The sequence below is a fragment of the Tenrec ecaudatus genome, chromosome 6 (genome assembly GCF_050624435.1).
Source record: "Tenrec ecaudatus isolate mTenEca1 chromosome 6, mTenEca1.hap1, whole genome shotgun sequence".
NCBI classification, from domain to species: Eukaryota; Metazoa; Chordata; class Mammalia; order Afrosoricida; family Tenrecidae; genus Tenrec; species Tenrec ecaudatus.
The window spans coordinates 7,988,689-8,007,215 of record NC_134535.1 but is presented as its reverse complement, the minus strand read 5'-3'; the positions used below and the strand labels follow the sequence as shown (position 1 = coordinate 8,007,215).

Genomic DNA, 18,527 nt, shown 5'->3' with positions numbered 1-18,527 from the left:
GCAGGAAGGGGCCACCCAGTCCCGGACCTCCCTTTGGGGATGAGGAGCCCCAAAGCCAGATGGGTGCCACCTGCCAAGGTGTCCCAGCACTGGAGGCCAAGCTCCTCAACTCTGGCTCATTGAGGCCTCAGTGGTGAGGTGGCGCCATGCCATCAGCGTCCCCCACAGACTGCGGGGTTGAGGGAGAGGCTGGTGACCATGCCTAGCAAGTCCCAGGCCCTGAGGGACAGCCACTCCCTTCCACTGCTCCCAAGGGTTTTCAGAGGCTGGGTTTCTGGAAGTGGGTAGCCAGACCTTTATGCAGCATACCTCTGGGTAGCCTGTGAGCCCCAGGCCTTGGGGTAAACAGCTCAGCAAGTAGACGTTTGACCCACCAGAGCCCCCCACCCCAATTCGTGCATGGACCCCCTCGCTGGGCTGCAGAGCGTGTCCCTGGGCATGGCCGCCCAGGTGGCCACAGCAGCCCGTGTGTGGGAAGGGCAGACCACTCGGGTCCATCAGATGTATGCCCAGGCCCTGCTCCACCCACACAGCCTGCTCTGACCCCGCCCTGACCACCCCCTCCTGTTGGCCACAGGGTCAGGGCAACAAGGTGAAGAAACTCTCCATCGTCGTGTCCCTGGGCACAGGGAGGTCCCCGCAGGTGCCCGTCACCTGTGTGGATGTCTTCCGTCCCAGCAACCCCTGGGAACTGGCCAAGACCGTGTTTGGGGCCAAGGAACTTGGCAAGATGGTGGTGGACTGTGTGAGTAGGGGTCCCTTCATGGGTGAGGCAGGAAATGGGGAGGCGGTGGTCCTGGGGAGCCAGCTGTGGGAGGGCCGCCCCAGCCAGCAGGGCCCCTGGAGCCAAGGTGGGTGGCAGCCGTGAGGCCCCGGGGCCAGGAAGCTCAGTTGCTCAGCCACCGCTCCCACCTTCACTGATCCTGGGCTGAAGCCAGGCCAGTCCTGACTAGGCCACAACCAAAACATCATGGAGATTTCAGGGCAGGACAGGGCACTCACTGTCCCCCACCCTGTCACCCCCTAGTGCACAGACCCTGACGGCCGGGCAGTGGACCGGGCCCGGGCCTGGTGCGAGATGGTTGGCATCCAGTACTTCAGGTGAGGCTCGCTGGGCCCAGCTCCCTGGGGGCGGCTCCATGCTCACCCCCTGCCCAGCCCTTGTCCCCCGGGTGACCCTCCTCCCCGGCGCCAACAGGTTGAACCCCCAGCTCGGGGCGGACATCATGCTGGATGAGGTCAGCGACGCGGTGCTGGTCAACGCCCTGTGGGAGACCGAGGTCTACATCTATGAGCACCGGGAGGAGTTCCAGAGGCTCATCCAGCTGCTGCTCCAGCCCTGAGGCCACTAGCCTGCCTGGGGCCCGCCCTCCTCTGCTGCCACCACGGCGGGCAGCTGGAGCCCTCGCCCGCCCTGTCAGTTGCAACACTAAGGGTGTCCACACGCCCCACCCGGCCCCTCGCAGAGCCACGGAGACCACCCAGCATCCCCTTCCACCGACCCCCTTCTCCTTGGGGCTGAGGGCAGGGAAAAGGGCGCGGGCACTGGATGCCTGTTTGACTTTGCCCCCCACGCCTCTCAGCGCTGCCCGCCTCACACTCACCCCGCTCCCAAAGGTCACCCCTGGGAGCCAGTACTTCCGAACAAGGAAGTAAGTGGCTGAGTGTGCCCAGGGCCACCCCAGACGTGAAATAAACCTGGTGAACTTCGTGGGCTGTGTTGTGTTCACTGTGGTGGGAGCACAGCCCCACTGTGGCCACCTTTAGCCTTGACCTCTTGTCTTCCGATGGGCTCCTGGGTGGGGGCACTTCCCCTGTCGTCCGCAGAGCAGGACTTGGGGGACTAGCACTGGACACCCTTCTCCAGGATGGGCCTTTGAGGTGCAGGACCAGGGCCCCAGGGCAGGCCCCTGGGGGTGGGGAATAGGGGGAATTGAGGCCCAGAGAGGGCACGGGCTCCGCAGGTGTGGGACCACCCCAGAGGGTTCAGCTACCGCCTCCCTGCAGGCTACACTGGGGGAGCCACAGGGGGCGATACTGGCCCAGAGTCCAGGCCCCTTGGGGACCAACAAGAGCAGGGCCCACTAGCGGGTCTGTTGGGGGAGGGGGGGTCTAGTCAGGGGGACTCAGAGAGACCCTTCTCTTGGGAGGCAGGTAGATGGGTCTCCCACCTCCTGCGCTACCTCACCCTGGAGGAGGAGTCAGGAGACTGGCTCCCACGTTTTGCCCCTCCCCCACGCCGGGCTGGGGCTGTGGGTAAATAATTGAAGGGGCAGGTCACGCGAAGCCGTCCCGCGTCACAGGACGCCATCCCTGGTGGGTCTGGTTACGCCCCAGATCAGATTCTGACATCCCCGGCTGGTGAATAATTAAGCTGCCAGACACCACCTCCATCCCTACTGCCCCAAGGCCCGATCCGATCCGCAGCCTCCCGTGCTGCCTGGCGAGCTGTGGGCACCCGTTCTCCAGCCTGTCCGCACCGTGCACCCCCTCCATGGCCCCCGAGATGGACCCTCTCTACAGGTCCACCATTGCCATTTACCAGGTGAGCGCTGGGCAGCCCCAGCACTGGAGCGCAGCCCCCCCCGCCCCCCGTGCTTAGGAAGGGCCCCCTGGCGCCAGGCTGCCCCACATTGGGGACCTGGGGGTGGGCACCTGAAGAGCGAGCAGCTGGGCCAGCGGCAAACTGGGGCTCCAGGGTTGTGGCAGGGTTGTGACAGCCCCGCAGGACAGGGGCCGGCCAAGGGAGACATTCCCCCCTCTGCCTCCCCCCCCCCCACACACAGAAAAGGCCCGGCTGGGCTGGGGGATGGCTGGAGCTGGGAGCAGGGGCCCTCACATCTGAGCCTAAGGGTGGGAGCCAGAACCGGAGAGAAAGGGACTGGCACACAGCCAGCGGGGGTGGGAGTGGAGGTGGGGATGTCTGTCTCGTGTCCGAGCCCCTCTGAGGCACGCGACCCGTTGGGCATTTATTAAGCACCTACTGTCCACAGGCCCCTCCCCTGTGGGCCTCACAGCACTGGCCCTGGGGGAGTAATCGCCCCATTTGGAAGATGAGGAGGGAGAGATGCGGTTTGATAAACCCTGCGAGGTTAAGCAGCTGGTTTAAGGTCACAGGGAGAAGAAGAGGAATTGCTGGGATTTGAACCACAACCGAGTCTCGGGGCATGGTCAGGCCCGTCCCACCACCCAGCTGCTCTCCAGCCGCCCACTGTATCCAGGCAGCATGGCCCTCCCAGGGGGTTGTGTTGAAGGGAATGACTTATGCCCTTGGCCCTGAACCCTGACCTTGTCCGGGCCAGGGAGGTCCGGACTCAGGACCAGGGCAGCCCAACAGGTTCAGCCAGTGTGGGCAGCGGGTCCCTCTAAAGGGTGCTGCTGTGCCCAGGATTGAGGTCTGCCAGGGCAAGTGGGTGAGCAGGAGCTGATGTCAAAGGTAACTGTAATGGAGGACCCCAGAAGAGGGCTTCTAGGAGCCTGCTGACAGAAAGCAGGGGTTCTGGGTGATCCCAGGCTTCGGGGGGGGGGTGGCCTAGAGTCTGTAGGCTTCTCGCTGGGGCCCCAAGTGCCCTCAGTGTGCCATCTTTCACCCTAACTGCACCCTCTCACCTTTGCCCTCCTGGCACAGAGCATAATGGAGCAGTTCAACCCCGCCCTGGAGAACCTGGTGTACCTGGGGAATAACTACCTGCGGGCCTTCCACGGTGAGTGCCCCCTCCACCAAAGCTCCCCTAACCCAGCCACGCCCCTAGCCCACGGGACACCCTCTCCTTCCAGTGCCCACGCATCTAACCCCCACTCCCACACCCCTTACCTACACTGGAGCAGGTGTCCCCAAATTCTCCCAGAAAGAGCAGCAGGCAGGTGAAGTCCTGCATCATCCAGCCACACAGCTATCCATTTCCCACTAGCAGACCCTGGCCCCGCCATGCCCCCACCGCCATCCCCAGTCCCACCTCTGAGCCCCAGCCTGACGCGCCCAACTGTTTGTGGGCAAAGCCAGCCTCCCGAGCACTCATCCACCCCTATGCGGCCTCCGTAGCTCCAGCCACTGCCCCTCCACCACGAGAATCAAGAGTCAAGGCCCTCTAAGGACGATGGCACTGTGGAGGGCCAGTCCCCCAGAGCTGAAGGTCACCCTGTCCCTCCTGCTTTATAGGACTCAGTGGGAGGGGAGGTCCAGGGGTGCTGTCTCATGCTTCCCACTGCCAGCCCGATCCCATCTGGGCCCCCTGAACCCAGACGCCAGTAGCTCGTCCCCACCTGCTGACAGGTGTACACCAGGCTGAAAACCTGTGTCTACGTCATTCCCGGGCAGCTGCTCCACCAGGAGCCCCACCCCCGCTGCCCACCCAGCCCAGTGCCACATCCTCACAAACGCACCCCTCCATGCCCTCTCCTGACAAGGGGCGGGGTGGCATAGAGGAGGGGCGCCGACTGGACCCCCCTTTCTCCCCCAGCTCTGTCCAAGGCAGCTGAGGTGTACTTCAATGCCATCCAGAAGATCGGGGAGCAGGCCCTACAGAGCACCACCTCACAGATCCTGGGTAAGCGAATGCCCATACACTACCAGCCTCCAGAGGATGGGGTCCTCCGCCCAGTTCCTCTTCCTGCCGTCCCTGAGCAGGGTCCCTCCCCCATCCCAGGGCCTGCAACTGCCTTTGTCCACCGCCCTAGGGCTCCTTTCCCAGATGTGCCCTTCTGGAAAGTTCCCCAGACACAGCCCCGTACCCAGGCCTCCCCACCGCACCCCAGCTCAGGCTCATTCCTAGAATCCGAGCCCCTCCCCACTCCCTGCACCCCTGGGGGAGATCCCAGTCCCGAAACCAGCCCCAGGCAGCTCCTGGTGGGAAGCAGGTGGGCAGAGCAGACTCCCCACCCTGAAACCTCCCCTTCCGTCCCAGGGGAGGTCCTGGTGCAGATGTCCGACATCCAGCGGCACCTGAACTCTGACCTGGAAGTAGTGGTGAGTAGTGGACCCCACAGCCTCCAGTAGCCTGGGCCCCATCTCCCAGAGATGCTTTCCAGGGATGACTTCCTGGCCCCCAGTGAACCCAGCGCCTTTGGGGCCAGTCTCGGGGGGACATGATGCCCTGTGTATTCACATCCATCCTCCCCAGGTGCCATGTCTGTCCCCATTTTACAGAGTCTCTGAGATTGCATGACTGGCCTAGATCCCAGAGTCAGGGAGGGGCTGCAATGACATGGAAACTTTGCCCAAGTTCCTGCCTGCTCCCCTGTCCCCAGGAGTCCATATAAGTGAGCTAGTCGCTCTTAGGTGTGAAAACTCTTCCACGTCCCTGCTGCCGACCACCGAACATAGGCCTGCCCATGCAGGGTACTGAGTCCTGATGGTCCGGTACCCCCTCCAGCTCCTCCAGTCCAGCCTGGTGTCCCCACACACGGGGCCACTGCCAAACTTCTCTTTGCTGGAACACTGGCCCTGTCCCCAACATCCAGCACAGACAGCCCACTGTGTCCCTTGTGGTATTCCTGGGCTGGGCAGGGATGAGTCTCACCCAGACCGGCACTGTCAGGAGAGCTGTCCTCTTGGGGCCCAGTCTTGGCTGTGACCAACAGGCAGGGCCCCCAGCCAGCAAGGAGAACCGTTCCAGAGCTTGCCTCCATCCTGGGTCCAATCCTCCAGCGGCCTTCTATGGTCACGGGGTCCAGGTGGCCGCCAAGATCAATAGGCAGCGTAGGATGCACTTGGTGCTGTGGAGAAGTGGAAAGCAGGGACGGAGACTAAGAAGCACTGGAGAAGGCGGTTTCCCTGAGAAGGCCCAAGAAAACCTTACTGGGAAGCTGACATGGAGAAAAGACTTAAAGGAGACCAGGCAGTGAGCCACTGAGAGAGAGAGCTGGGGGAAGGGTGACTGGGCAGAGGGAACAGATTCATATTCAGAGCAAAGTGAGGAGGCCTGTGTGGCTGGTGATGAAACCAGCAGGCAGCAAGGGTCTTGTTGGGAGTCTACTTTCTCCTCCGCATGGAAGGGGCAACCTAGAGGGCTTTGCATGCACAAATGACAGGGTCTGGCTCAGGGTCAGTCCGCCTCCGCCGAATTCCAGCCATGCGCCTATCAGACTCATGGCTCTTCCCTTCCTCCCCAAATGACCCCTGACCCGACACTCCCTTGAGTTTCCTCATGTTTGTTCTGTCATGTCATGTGCTCCCATCCACAGCCACAACAGTGCAGTCTTTGCTCTGAAATACATAGGATGTCGTATAAACCCGAAATACATAGATCTGGTTTCCTCTCTCTTTCTTTTAATCAAGTGGTTCTTCCTGTCCAGCCCTTTCTTTTCCTTAAATGTTGTCCTTTGAAGTCCCCCAAAGTCTGGAGTTTCTCACAGGCCAGGTATCTCCGATCTCATCCGCACGGCACCATTCAGCTTGCTCTTCTCTGCATCCAGAAGTTTGATCAGACTCAGATCGCAGCCCTTTGGCCAGATAGAGGAGGACATGCTGACTCTTCCGGTGGGAGGCATATTCCATCTGTTGTCGTGGGAGATCAGCAGGGGTGGATTCTCATTGGAGCTGGATCGGTGAATGCGTTGGAAGTTACAAGGTGGTACTACGGTAACTGTACCACTTATTAACTATAACACTTCTACAAAAAGACACTTCCCCTTATACACGATTCATTTCCCAGGGACGCCTATTATTTGTGTGTTGGATCTTCCTGAACTATCTGTAATTTTTTGGTTTCTCTTCTTAGATAGTTGGGCCTCATTTCGTTTCTGTCCGTCTTCACCTCCCAGTTTGTCATTGCTACTTGCCAGTGTGTTGGCTCCGGTGCTTGGGGACCTTGTTTATATGTCACAGAACGAAACGTTGCCCAGTCTGGCGCAGTCTTCATGATCACGGGACGCAGTCGACGTGAGCCCATTGTTGTGACTCCTCTATCTGCCATCTCGCGGACGGTTTCCCTCCCTTGTATTCATCGACCCTCCACTTTGCCAAACACGACGTCCTGTCCTAGCACTCCATCCTTCCTGACGATGTATCCAGAGTGAGCTCAAGGCTTACCCGTCCTTGCTTCTAGGAAGCATTCTATTTGCATTCCTTCTCAGGTTGGTTCGTTCGTGATAAGCCTAACTCGTTGCTGTTAAATAGATGCTGGCTCACAGTGGCACTGTCGGACCAAGTAGATTGTGCCAGGTTTCCGAGGTTGTAATGTGTACAGCTCCAGACTCAACGATCATGGACGCAGAGGCCGGGAAATTAAATGGCGGATTGCAGTGGGTCCATGTGATGCAAGCGGCCTTTCTAAAGCGTGCAAAAGCACAGATGCCGCGTTGAGAACTGAGGTGCACCAGACCCAAGCCATGCTATTTTCATTTTCATTCACCTCCTAAGCATATGAAAGCCAGATCGGAATCGGTGCATTGAATTATGGTGTTGGGTATCGAATACACCATGGGCTGCTAGAAGAACAAACAGATCTACCTAAGGACGGCTCCTAAGACGCGTGTCCCTTGGACATGTCCTCGGGAGAGACCAGGCCCAGGCACGAACATCGGACTTGGTAAAGTAGAAGGCCAGGGAAAAGAGGTTGACGGTGGCCGCAACCCTGGGCTCCAACACAGCGACCGTCGTGAGGATGGCCCAGGACGGGCCGTGCTCCGTGCTGTCGTGCATAGGGTTGACATGGGTCAGAAGTGGCTCAATAACCCTAGCAGCAAGAACGGCAGTCTTTACAGAGCACACTGCCACAACCCTCTGCCAAGGAGAGGCTGGTGGATCCAAACCACCGACCTTCTGGCTAGCAGTCAAGCACAGCTAACAGCCGCACCACTAAGGCTTCTTTTCATGATAGTGTGATTTAAGTATGTTATAAACTGTGAAAACCAGAGCTGTCATTACTAGCACTAAACAAGGGATAGATAGATAGATAGATAGATAGATAGATAGATAGATAGATAGATAGATAGATAGATAGATAAGTAGACAAGTGGATGGATGGATGGATGGATGGATGGATAGATGGATGGATGGATGGATGGATGGATGGATGGATGAGTGGGTAGATAGATAAGTAGATAAGTAGACAAGTGGATGGATGGATGGGTGGATGGATGGATGATGGATGCATGGATGATGGATGGATGGATGGATGGATGGGTAGATGAGTGAGTAGGTAGGTAGGTAGGTAGATAATATATTAGCTTGGTCCACTGGTTTGGGATATAGTCAAGAAATTCACAAGTATCACGACTGTCTAATGTTAGAATATTTTTATCACAATCTCCACCCTCCAAACCCCACACTCCACACCCATCATTAATAACTCATCAGTTCTTAGTTTCTTTCCATTTGAAGAAGGTCCACCTTCTGTTTCTTTTTTAAAAAAATACTTTTAGGGGGGGCTGTTACATCTCTCATCACAATCCATACATTCATCCAGTGTGTCAAGCACCTTTGCACATATGACGCCATCATCATTTTCAAAGCATTCTCTTCCCACTTGAGCCCCTGATATCAGCTCTTCATTGCTTCCCCCTCCCTCCCCCGCCCACAAACCCTTGATAAGTTATAGATTATTATTTTCATATCTTACATTGTCCTCCCTCACCCACTTTTCTGTTATTCATCCCCAAGGGAGGGGGTTCTAGATTGATCCTCGTGATTGATTCCCCTTTCTCCCCCCACCCTCCCCTAAGCCTACTGGTATCTCTACTCTCATTATTGGCCCTGTGTTGAAGGCTCTTATCTGTAGCAGTGTGCATGCTCTGGTCTAATCCAATTTGTAAGGTAGAATTGAGGTCATGATAGTGGGGGGAAGGCAGCACCAAAGAACTAGAGGAAAGTTTTGTGTTTCATCAGGGCTATACTGCACCCTGACTGGCTCATCTCTTCCCTATGAATCCACTGTTAGGGGATGTCCAATTATCTACAGATGGGCATTGGGTCTCTCCACTCCATGCCACCCCCCTTCACCTTAGGTATGGTTTTGTTCTGGGTCTTTGATGCCTGATACCTGATCCCATCGACAGCTCATGATCACACAGGCTGGTGTGCTTCTTCCATGTGGGCTTTGCTCTTCTGAGCTAGATGGCAGCTTGTTTATCTTCAAGCCTTTAAGACCCCAGACGCTATATCTTTTGATAGCCGGACACCATCAGCTTTCTTCACCACATTTGCTTATGAACCCATTTTGTCTTCGGCAATCGTGTCAGGAAGGTGAGCATCACAGAATGCTGGATTATTAGAAGCCTGTATTTAGACCTCTATAAATGTCCTTTGTCTCATGGTTCTTTCCTCAATTTCCTTTTACTTTCCTCTTGTCCCACCATCATGTTCAACCTTCCTTCAGGTTTAATAATTCCTCTCTGCGACACTGCCCTTGATTAAGCCCCACTAGGCATCCTACGGCCTTCCTTCCATTGATTATAGTTCACTTCTCGTTCCCGTGTCCCTGGGTTGGTTACCCCTCCCCGCTTTCTCCCGCCTCCTCTTCTCCCGTATTCCCCTGGATCCGTTGGTCCCGTTTTTTTCATCTCCGAATTATTTATCCTGCCTAACTTCCCTAGATAGACACGCAGATACATTAACACGTGCAAGAACCTGGCAAAGCCAACACCTTCTGTTTCTTGCTCGTGTTCGGTCACTCTCGCTCCCTGTAACTTAGCCCCCGTGACTGACATCAGCCTCTCTAAATTTCTCCTTCTTCCCCTAGTCCTGTCATCTTATTTCTACGTGTTTCTCACTCGGACGTGTGTTGCGTCTTAGCTGTCTGGGTTCGTGTTGTTAACGTTGGGGTGAGCTGAGTTTTCTCATCCCCTTTCAAGTAAGTTGACACTTCCGCTCTATGTGCGGGCCTGCCTTTCTGATGCGATTCAGTGTGATAGTGTATCTCATAATGACGATTGCATTTCATGTCAGCGGTTCTTTCTTGCTCTTTCCTTTTTGTGTGCCATCAGCTTTTCCTTCTAGACATTTCAGAAGGGAATTTCACGGGCAAGGATGGCTTTTATAACTTCACAGAATCCCACCCTATTATTTCCGTCTCGTTTCCCCAAAACAGGGCAGCCTTCTTTCTGACCTCTCTTGGCTCGGTTCCTCACCCCTACGTTTGTTGGGCCTTCTTTTCCCTCTGCCCCTCTGGTCCCTCTCCTCGATGTTTATCCCACCCCAATGTCTCCCCTTAGGGACATTTGTTCTCCTCTATCGGAGTGGAGCCTGGATGGTGAGTTTCAAGAGCGCAGAGGCCCTGGATGACTCCGGTCATCTCAGGCTCCTGCAGGGGCCCCTTTAATCTTTCTCTGGACGAGCCCCGTCCTCTGTGTCAGCTGCTCTTCTCCGATGTGCTTTCCAGAGACTCCTTGTGGACTGTTTGGGGGTTCTCTTGTTGTCAGCTCCGTCAGACGCCCAGTCACCTCCCACTCCTTCCTCCTGCACAGACGTTGATCTTATGCAGGCCCCGTAGCTGTTAGCAACTTTATTTGGAGGGGCTTGTGGGAGTATCTCATCACATGGTTCTGTTATGAATGCGATCTGTGAGTTTTGGGTTACATGACACAGTTTCTGTACATTTTTTTATGAGAGGGTTGAATCTGTGCTGCCATTTACCATCATTATCCTCTAAAAAAAGAATGCCTTCTGTTTTCATAAATGCTTCACCTATTTAAAAAATCTCTTACCTTATATTCTGGCTACCCCTCCCCCCACAGTTTTATTTGCATATCATTTGCATGCCCTCTATTTTAATGGTTTAAACATATTAAAAGAGCCGTGCAATCATCACCCAATCAATTTTAAAATCTTTTCTTCATTCTTGTGCTCATTATTATTAGCTCCCCACCGCCCCTCAACCTTCCCTGCCACAACCCTGAGAAACTGTTGTTGTTGTTGTTAATCATTTTGTAAGGGGCTCATGCAACTCTTATCACAATCCATACAGACATCAATTGTGTAAAGCACATTTGTACATTCATTGCCCTCATCATTCTCAAAACATGTGCTCTCCACTTAAGCCCCTGGCATCAGCTCCTCATTTTACCCCTCCCTCCCCCCTCCCTCATGAACCCTTGGTAACTTATAAATTATTATTTTGTCATATCTTGACCTGTCCAATGTCTCCCTTCACCCACTTTTCTGTTGTCCGTCCCCCAGGGAGAAGGTCACATGTAGATCCTTGTAATCAGTTCCCCATTTCCAACCCACCCTCCCTCTACCCTCCCAGTATCGCCACTCACACCACTGGTCCTAAAGGGATCATCCAGGCTGGATTCCCTGTGTTTCCAGTTTCTATCTGTACCAGTACATCCTCTGGTCTAGCCAGGCTTGCAAGGTAGAATTGGGATCATGATGGGGGTGGGTGGTGGGTGGTAGGAAGCATTTAGGAACTAGAGGACAGTTGTATTTTTCATCGTTGCTACATCGCTCTGTGACTGGCTCATCTCCCGGAGACCGTTCTGTAAGGGGATGTCCAGTGGCCTACAAATGAGCTTTGGGTCTCCACTCCACACTCCCCGCCTCATTCACTATGATAAGATTTTTTTGTTTTGCTGATGCCTGATACCTGATCCCTTCGACACCTCGTGATTGCACAGGCTGGTGTGTTCTTCCATGTGGGCTTTGTTGCTTCTGAGTTAGATGGCCGCTTGTTTACCTTCAAGCCTTTAAGACCCCAGATGCTATATCTTTTGATAGCCAGGCACCATCAGCTTTCTTCACCACATTTGCTTATTCACCCGCTTTGTCTTCAGCTTTTGTGTTGGGAAGGTGAGCATCATAGAATGCCAATTTAATAGAAGAAAGTATTCTTGCATTGAGGGAGTACTTGAGTGGCAGTCGAACGTCTTTCTGCTACCTTAATACTAAACCTATAAAGATATGCACATAGATCTATTTCCCCATCCTCATATATAAATTTATTTTCTTGTGTACATGTCTTTATCTAGACCTCTATAAATGCCCTTTGCCTCCCAGCTCTCTCCTCTATTTCCCTTGACTTTCCTCCTGTCCCACTATCATGCTCCGTCCCCACCAGAGTTTCAGCAATTCCTCTTGGTTACATCACTCTTGATCATGCCCTACCAGGCCTCCCACACCCACCTCACCACCGATTTGGATCACTTCTTGTTCCCTTGTCCCTGGGTTTGTTAACAACATACCCATGACGAAGAACAACAACAACAACAAAAACACAAGAAAGAAAAGCTTGTATTTAGTTCAAGGATTGCCTGTTGGCCTTTAGGAGTGTTTTCCAGTCCAGTCTGTTGGGGCATCATGCCCTGGCCCCAAAGTCCACCTTCAGCATTCCTTGGGGACCTCACTACTCTGTTCCCTTGCTGTTCTGTTGCACCCCTTAGTGTTTTGCCTCAGTGTGGCAGGATCAGATCGGACGCAATTCTCACACTGTGTCTCCAGTGTTGTTCCTCTGTAGGGTTATGGGTCAGTGAGGGACATCATGTCTCATAGAGGGGCCAGCCCTGTGGTCCTCTCTGTGGACTGGCTGCTCTAATCGGGAACATCGTCATCAAGGCTTGGTGGGCCAGGATATGCTCCACTCTCTCCTCCTCCCCCTTCATCTGCTCCTGTGTGTTCCAATCAGATATGTCCCTCTCCCGGAGCTGCAGATTCAATGCCATCCTTTGAAATAAATTCTTCTGGGGGGAGGGGCAGGTGTCCTCAAAGTTGGGATTGGGGCCCGCCCCTCAGACCTCTCCACTGGTTCCCTACTCCATGCCGGCATGTTGCATTCACATCTTGGAGCACTGGGTTGAAGTCTGGTTCATCTTTCCCTGTGGAGATATAAACAATACCCTCCCCTTGGGTGGGTTAGTGCCCTGTGCCCCCGCTACCCATTTCTTTGGACCAGAGTTTCTTTATCCGGTCTTCCACTGTTGGTGTGCCCGCTGTTCCTGGCTTCTTGCTATTGTCAACTAGGCTGCAGTGGACACGGGAGAGCGTACCTCTTACTGCGTTGGGGTAGATGCCCAGCGGAGTTATTTCCGAGTCCTATGGGAGGTCCATGCACAGGTGAAGACAGCACCGTCCTGCTTTCCACAATGGGCGCACCTGTTTGCCCACCCAGCGCAGTGGATAGAGTTCCAGTCTCTCCACACCCTCTCCAGCAGTTGATGTTTTCTGATTTCTTTTTTTCTTTTTCTTTTTTAAATTGGGCTGTCATCGTTGGTGTTGGGTGGGTTATATCTCAGGATTATTTTAAGTTGCCTCTCTCTGATGGCTTGCAATTGTGAGCATTTTTCATGTGTTTGTTAGGTACTTGAATGTCATTTTTGGGTGGTCTAGATATATTTCTTTTTTTTAGCTGGTTTCGTTGGCATGTAATTCACATATTACACAATTCAATAGCACCAAGAAGAGTTGTACAGTCATCACCACCATCTGATTTAGTGTTTATGGAGACAAAATTTATATATGATGACCAGTTCTAAGGAGTTGTGTTTGCTGCAGTTTGACCCTTTGTGTCAGTCTGGGTGGACTAGATAAACAAATTCATAGACACTCATCTGTGTATAAGAAAGAGCTTTATATAAAGAGTAATTGTATACTGAGAAAACATCCCAGCCCTATGCACATCAAGTTCATAAGTCCAATATTAGCCCATGTGACCGAAACCAATCTATAAATTCCTCTTCAGATTCATGTAACACATTCAATGACGCTGAATGCAGGAAGATCACAGGGAAAGTGGGGGAAAGTCTTGTGGATTCAGTGGCGGTGGAAGCATCTTAGCGCTGGCAGGAGTCTCCACGTGGCTCCTCCAGCTCCAGGGCTCTAGCGTAGCTCCATGTGTCTTGTCAGCAGAAAGAGGAAGCAGAGAGTATGTGTGTATTTGACCTCCGGTGAGCTATTTATCTCTGTGGCAGCTCCAAATGAGGTCATCAAGCTGCGACCTGATTGACAGGCTAGACTCCACCCCTTTGCAAGTTGACAGGAGATTCTTGTAACTGCCACCCATTCTATGCTGAACAAGAGAGACAGTTTCACCTATCCGGAAAGTTCCGTTCACTGCACCTCATCTAATGTCCTGAAGCTTCCTGGGAATAACCATCCAGGAGGCACTGGGTGTTTCCAACCTTGCTTGGTCCGTCTGCGAGGCGGATGGAGTGTGGCGTGAACCGTGTCTGCCCCACTGCAGAGTGATCTCGTGGGCGTGAACCTCAGTTTGCTTCTCCAGCCTCGTGCTGATAGTTGCTTGGGTTGCTTCCAGTTTAGGGGCGTGTGACTAGCCCTGCTGGGAGCATTCTGGTTCCTGTCTTCTTAGGGCCTTCGGTCCCCTTGGGAGCATGCTTAGGGACGTCAGAAACTGTCCAGGCGCTGCCAGAGTCACTGTGCCCCCACCCCACCCCACCCCAGCCCGGCCTCGCAGTCATGTAGTTGCTCTTGCTCCACCTTCTTACTAACAGCTGCTGGTGGTCGTCAGTTTTGGTTTTGGCATTCCACTGGACTTTGGGTGACCGGCGGGTTCAAGCCCACCAACCTTTCCGTTAGCAGCCCCGTGCTTAACACATCGCACACACACCCTCCGGCTTCCTTCTGAGCTCTGCTAGCCTCCCCTGCCCCCAGAAACCCCCAGCGAGATGATTCTGACTCATGGTGAGCCTGTTCAGGGTTCTTGAGGCTGTAAATCTGCACTGCGGCAGCGAGCCTCCGCTGTCTCCTGAGGGACAACTGGGGGGTTTGAACCATTAACCTTGCAGTTTGCAGCCCTACTAGCAGGTGAAAGATGAGATCTGCTTGGTCTTACTTTGCATGTCCCTGATGACGAACGCTTTTGCAACGGCGTATTAGCCATGTGTAGATCTTCTTTCCTACGTGTTTGCTTCATCTTTGCCCTGTTTTACTGGGTTGCTATCTTTTTTATTGTTCACCGATGAGACTTCTTTATATCACCTGCCAATGAGTCCTTACAGTGAATTCCCCCACACACACACACAAGAGGGAGCTTGACTACCCGTTGCCTTCTTTAAGCTTTCTCGTGTGAGTTGCAGGGCAGTTTACAGAACAGATGGTCAGTTTTACATTCGGCCATTCATACACATTTCGTTTCAACTCAGTCAATGTCCCATCCCTCATCCGACCTTCTCCCTGCACTTGCTGTCTCCCTCCTGCTTTCCAACCCCTCTGAACTTTGCCCATGGGTCAGTGCCCTTTGACCCTAAAGGGTTGATTAGGACACCACAGGAGTGCGTCCAGTTCCAGACCAGAATCACCATGGTCTGGGGGGATCCCAGCCATCTCTAGCTGACCAGTAAGCCTGGTCTCTTTCACGATTTTGAATTTGGTTCCACATTTCCGCCCCCATTTTACCCAGACCTTCTCAGAGCCATGGGCAGTGGGAGCTGGCCACCATCTTCTTCTTCTTCTGGGCTCAGAGTTGTGGAGACTGACCGTGGGCCTGGTCCGCTGGCCTGCTGGACTCATTGTTCCCATATGTCTTCCGAGTTTCGTCCCTCTTCTTCCCCCTGGATGGGGAGAGACCAATGGTGGCACCTGGGCTGCCTGCTCATGAGCTCTGAAGTCTGCCACTCACTACACACCCACATAGGATGCAAACCGGTGTCTTTGTGATCTGTGCTATGGCTATGGGCTTGGGATTGCCTACCTCTGATGGGAAAAATGTACATTTCCGTGAACTTGGTGATGGTTCGTGCGTGTGCCTTGTGCAGAATAACGGCCCCTCCAAATCCCCAGAACCTGTGCATATGTCACCTTACGTGGCAAAGGGACTGTGCAGACGTGATCCGATTAAGAACTTGGAACGGGGACAGGCGTTTGGATTCGTCAGGTGAACCCAGCATCATCACAGGACCTGGAAAAGCCAAAGAGGTCCACAGAAGAGGAATCCGCCCTATGCCTTGAGAAGGACTCGGTGCACTGCCGCACGCTTCACTGATGGGGGATGGAGGGGGCCACGGGCCAAGTTGCTTATGAGGTCAATAGCCAATTGTTTTCCCCAGGGGTTGCGTCATTTGACATGGGCAGCGGCGGTGGACAAGGGTTCTGATTGCTCCCCATCCACGCCAACCCTTGCTATTGAGAATCACACTTTCCATTCCAGCCACCCGCCTGGTTGTGGTTTGGATTTGCATTCTTGGGTTACGAGTGGGGCTGCTGACCACAGAGTCAGCAGTTCAAAACTACCAGCTACTCCCTGGGTGAAAGCTGAGGCTGTCTACTCCCAGAAGGAGTGACCGTCTCAGAAACCCACAGGGGAAGTTCTGCCCCGTCCCACAGGGTCGCTGTGAGTCGGAGTCGACTCGATGGCAGCGAGTTTGAGGGTATGTAGTGAGTAAGGACGTGGAGCAGCTGTTCATGGGCTTATTGGTCATTTGAATGCCTTCATCGACTATTGGATACTCAGATCTTTTCATTGAATTCTTTGTCCCATTTTGTAATTGGGTTATTTGACCTCTTATTCATTAGTGCTACAATTCTTTTTATAGTTTAGATGCGGGCCCCTGGCAGGCCTGGGCTCTGCAAATGTTTCCTCCCGTCCTGCAGGCAGCCTTCCCACCTTCTCGGCGGGGTCCTTTGGAACACCTTTGTCAATATAATGATTTCCAGTGGCTCTCTTTTTCCTCTTTTGTCACTATGCTTTTGAGGTCACATCTAAGTGGCAACCCAAGGTCATAAAGACTTGCCCCTCTGTCCTCATCCAAGAGCTCTGTGGCTTCACTGTTCACGTTTAGGTCTGTGACACATACGGTCTTCGTCTTCAGGCAGGATCCAACGTTTGCATGTAGCCGGGAGCCTTGGTGGTGGCGGGCATTACTAACTGCAAGGTCAGCAGTTCAAACCCAGCAGGCACTCCAGAGGAGGAGGTGTTAAGTTGGGTTGTCTAGAGAAACAAATCCAGTGACCCTCATATGCATAAGAAAGAACTTGAGATCAAGAAGAAGCCATCCCAGTCCAACCCAAGTCTGCGCATCCATCCGATGCTAGACAAGGCCCTCTTCCGAATCAAGTAGCTGCATGCCAATGGCAAAGAAGGGTGAAGCAAGAAGATCACAGGCCAGGGCAGGGGTGCAGAGGGTAGGGGGACGCAGGGGGTGGCTGGGAAGTGCAGTCACGCGGATCCAAGGTTGATGGAAGCATGGAAGGGAACCTACAGCTTTCAGGGTCGGGTGACCCATATGGGGCCACCCCTGGAGGCAGACAGAATCCCAGAAAGTGAGAAGGCAAAAGGGCAGAAAGAGGAGGAGAGAGAGAGAGAGAGACATTCCCCCTGGCTCCTTATAAGAAGGCCGCACCCCCAAAGAGGCATCCTCAGGCTGTGACCTGATTGACAGGCCCATAAATGCAAGCTGATCACCCAAGAACCACAGAGAAAGATGAGGCATTCTACGCCTGTGAAGATGGATCATTTTGGAAACCCGTTCTCCCTGGTTCTCCAGGGTTGCTGTGCTCGGGAATCCACTCGAGGGCAGGGAGAGTGAGGGATGTAGCAACACGCAGATCATCCATGAGTTCCACCAATGCTTCTTGGTGTGGGGACCCCTGGCTGCAGGGGCTCAAGAGGAAGGAGGAGAGAAGAGCTGGGCCAGCCCCTAAGAGGAGATGCTTTCCAGATGGCAAAAGGACTTCTAGACCACCACTGAGAGGACTCTCCTTCCTTCCTTCTTGTTCAAGATAGCGGTTTGGGTAGAAATTCCCCAAACATGCTGTGTCCACAATTCACACCCATTTTGTTCTGGGGCAGTCATTTTAGTCCCCTGGATGTAGCTGTCCTCCACCTCCTCTCCACCATCTCCACCTGCCTTCCTCACCTGCCCCCTCCAGGCACAGAGCTGTGTGTGGGTACCTGTGCCACCCTGTGGGTCCCCTACGGTTGATTGCCCTGAGACCCATGTTCCTCCCTGCATTGGGACTCACTTTATAGGCCTGTGTATTGTCGGGCGGCCTCTCTGATCAGGATCACAATCTAGAAAAGTCCTGGGCAGAGAGGGAAGTGGCAGGGAGTAGAGCAAAGTACAAAAACATAAAAACCTCCCAGCATGCTGCTTCGTTGATAAAGAACATCAGAGCCTGTGGCCCTTTGGACTCTTTATTTCAACACGTTGGGCTGCTCACCGTAATGCCACCAGTTCAAAACCACCCACTGCTCCTCAGGAAACAGATGCCGAGAGGGTTTACTGTCTAGAAAACCCTTGGGAGCAGTTCTGCGAAGTCCTGGAGGATCTCAATGGGTTGGGACTGACGCAATGGCACTGAGTATTCAGCAGTGAGGCTGGCCACCGGCTTCTTGTGAATCTTTGTGGGAGCGCCCTGTAGAGCCTCTGGTGATAGGATGGTCTCTCTGATCAGTGGTCAGGGGAGTCCCCAGGCTGCCTGGGAGTATGAGTCCGGGTGGACTAGAGAAACAAATTCATAGACACTGATATGTGTATATGAAAGAGTTTTATCTACAAGAGCAATTGGATATTAAGAAAACATCCCAGCCCAACCCAGCTCAAGTCCATAAGTCTGATATCAGCCCATATGTCTGATACCAGTCTATAAAGTCTTCTTCAGACTCACGCAGCACATGCAGTGACATTGAATGCAGGAA

At 53.7% G+C, this 18,527-nt stretch overlaps 2 protein-coding genes across 3 annotated transcripts in view; both read left to right on the top strand.

Moving 5' to 3' along the window:
* PLA2G6 (phospholipase A2 group VI) overlaps positions 1–1,701 on the top strand; it is a 54,321-nt gene extending 52,620 nt beyond the window's left edge. For both annotated transcript variants that reach the window (XM_075553555.1, XM_075553556.1), the window contains exons 14-16: positions 578–745; positions 1,028–1,101; positions 1,199–1,701. In XM_075553555.1, the coding sequence (XP_075409670.1) occupies positions 578–745; positions 1,028–1,101; positions 1,199–1,343 (387 nt within the window). In that variant the 3' untranslated portion in view covers positions 1,344–1,701. The remainder of the gene's footprint in view (positions 1–577; positions 746–1,027; positions 1,102–1,198) is intronic.
* A 793-nt stretch (positions 1,702–2,494) lies between these two features.
* The window catches only part of BAIAP2L2 (BAR/IMD domain containing adaptor protein 2 like 2), a 32,507-nt gene continuing 16,474 nt past the window's right edge, over positions 2,495–18,527 (top strand). The window contains exons 1-4 of the mRNA XM_075552665.1: positions 2,495–2,545; positions 3,629–3,704; positions 4,461–4,547; positions 4,905–4,966. Of these exons, the coding sequence (XP_075408780.1) occupies positions 2,495–2,545; positions 3,629–3,704; positions 4,461–4,547; positions 4,905–4,966 (276 nt within the window). The remainder of the gene's footprint in view (positions 2,546–3,628; positions 3,705–4,460; positions 4,548–4,904; positions 4,967–18,527) is intronic.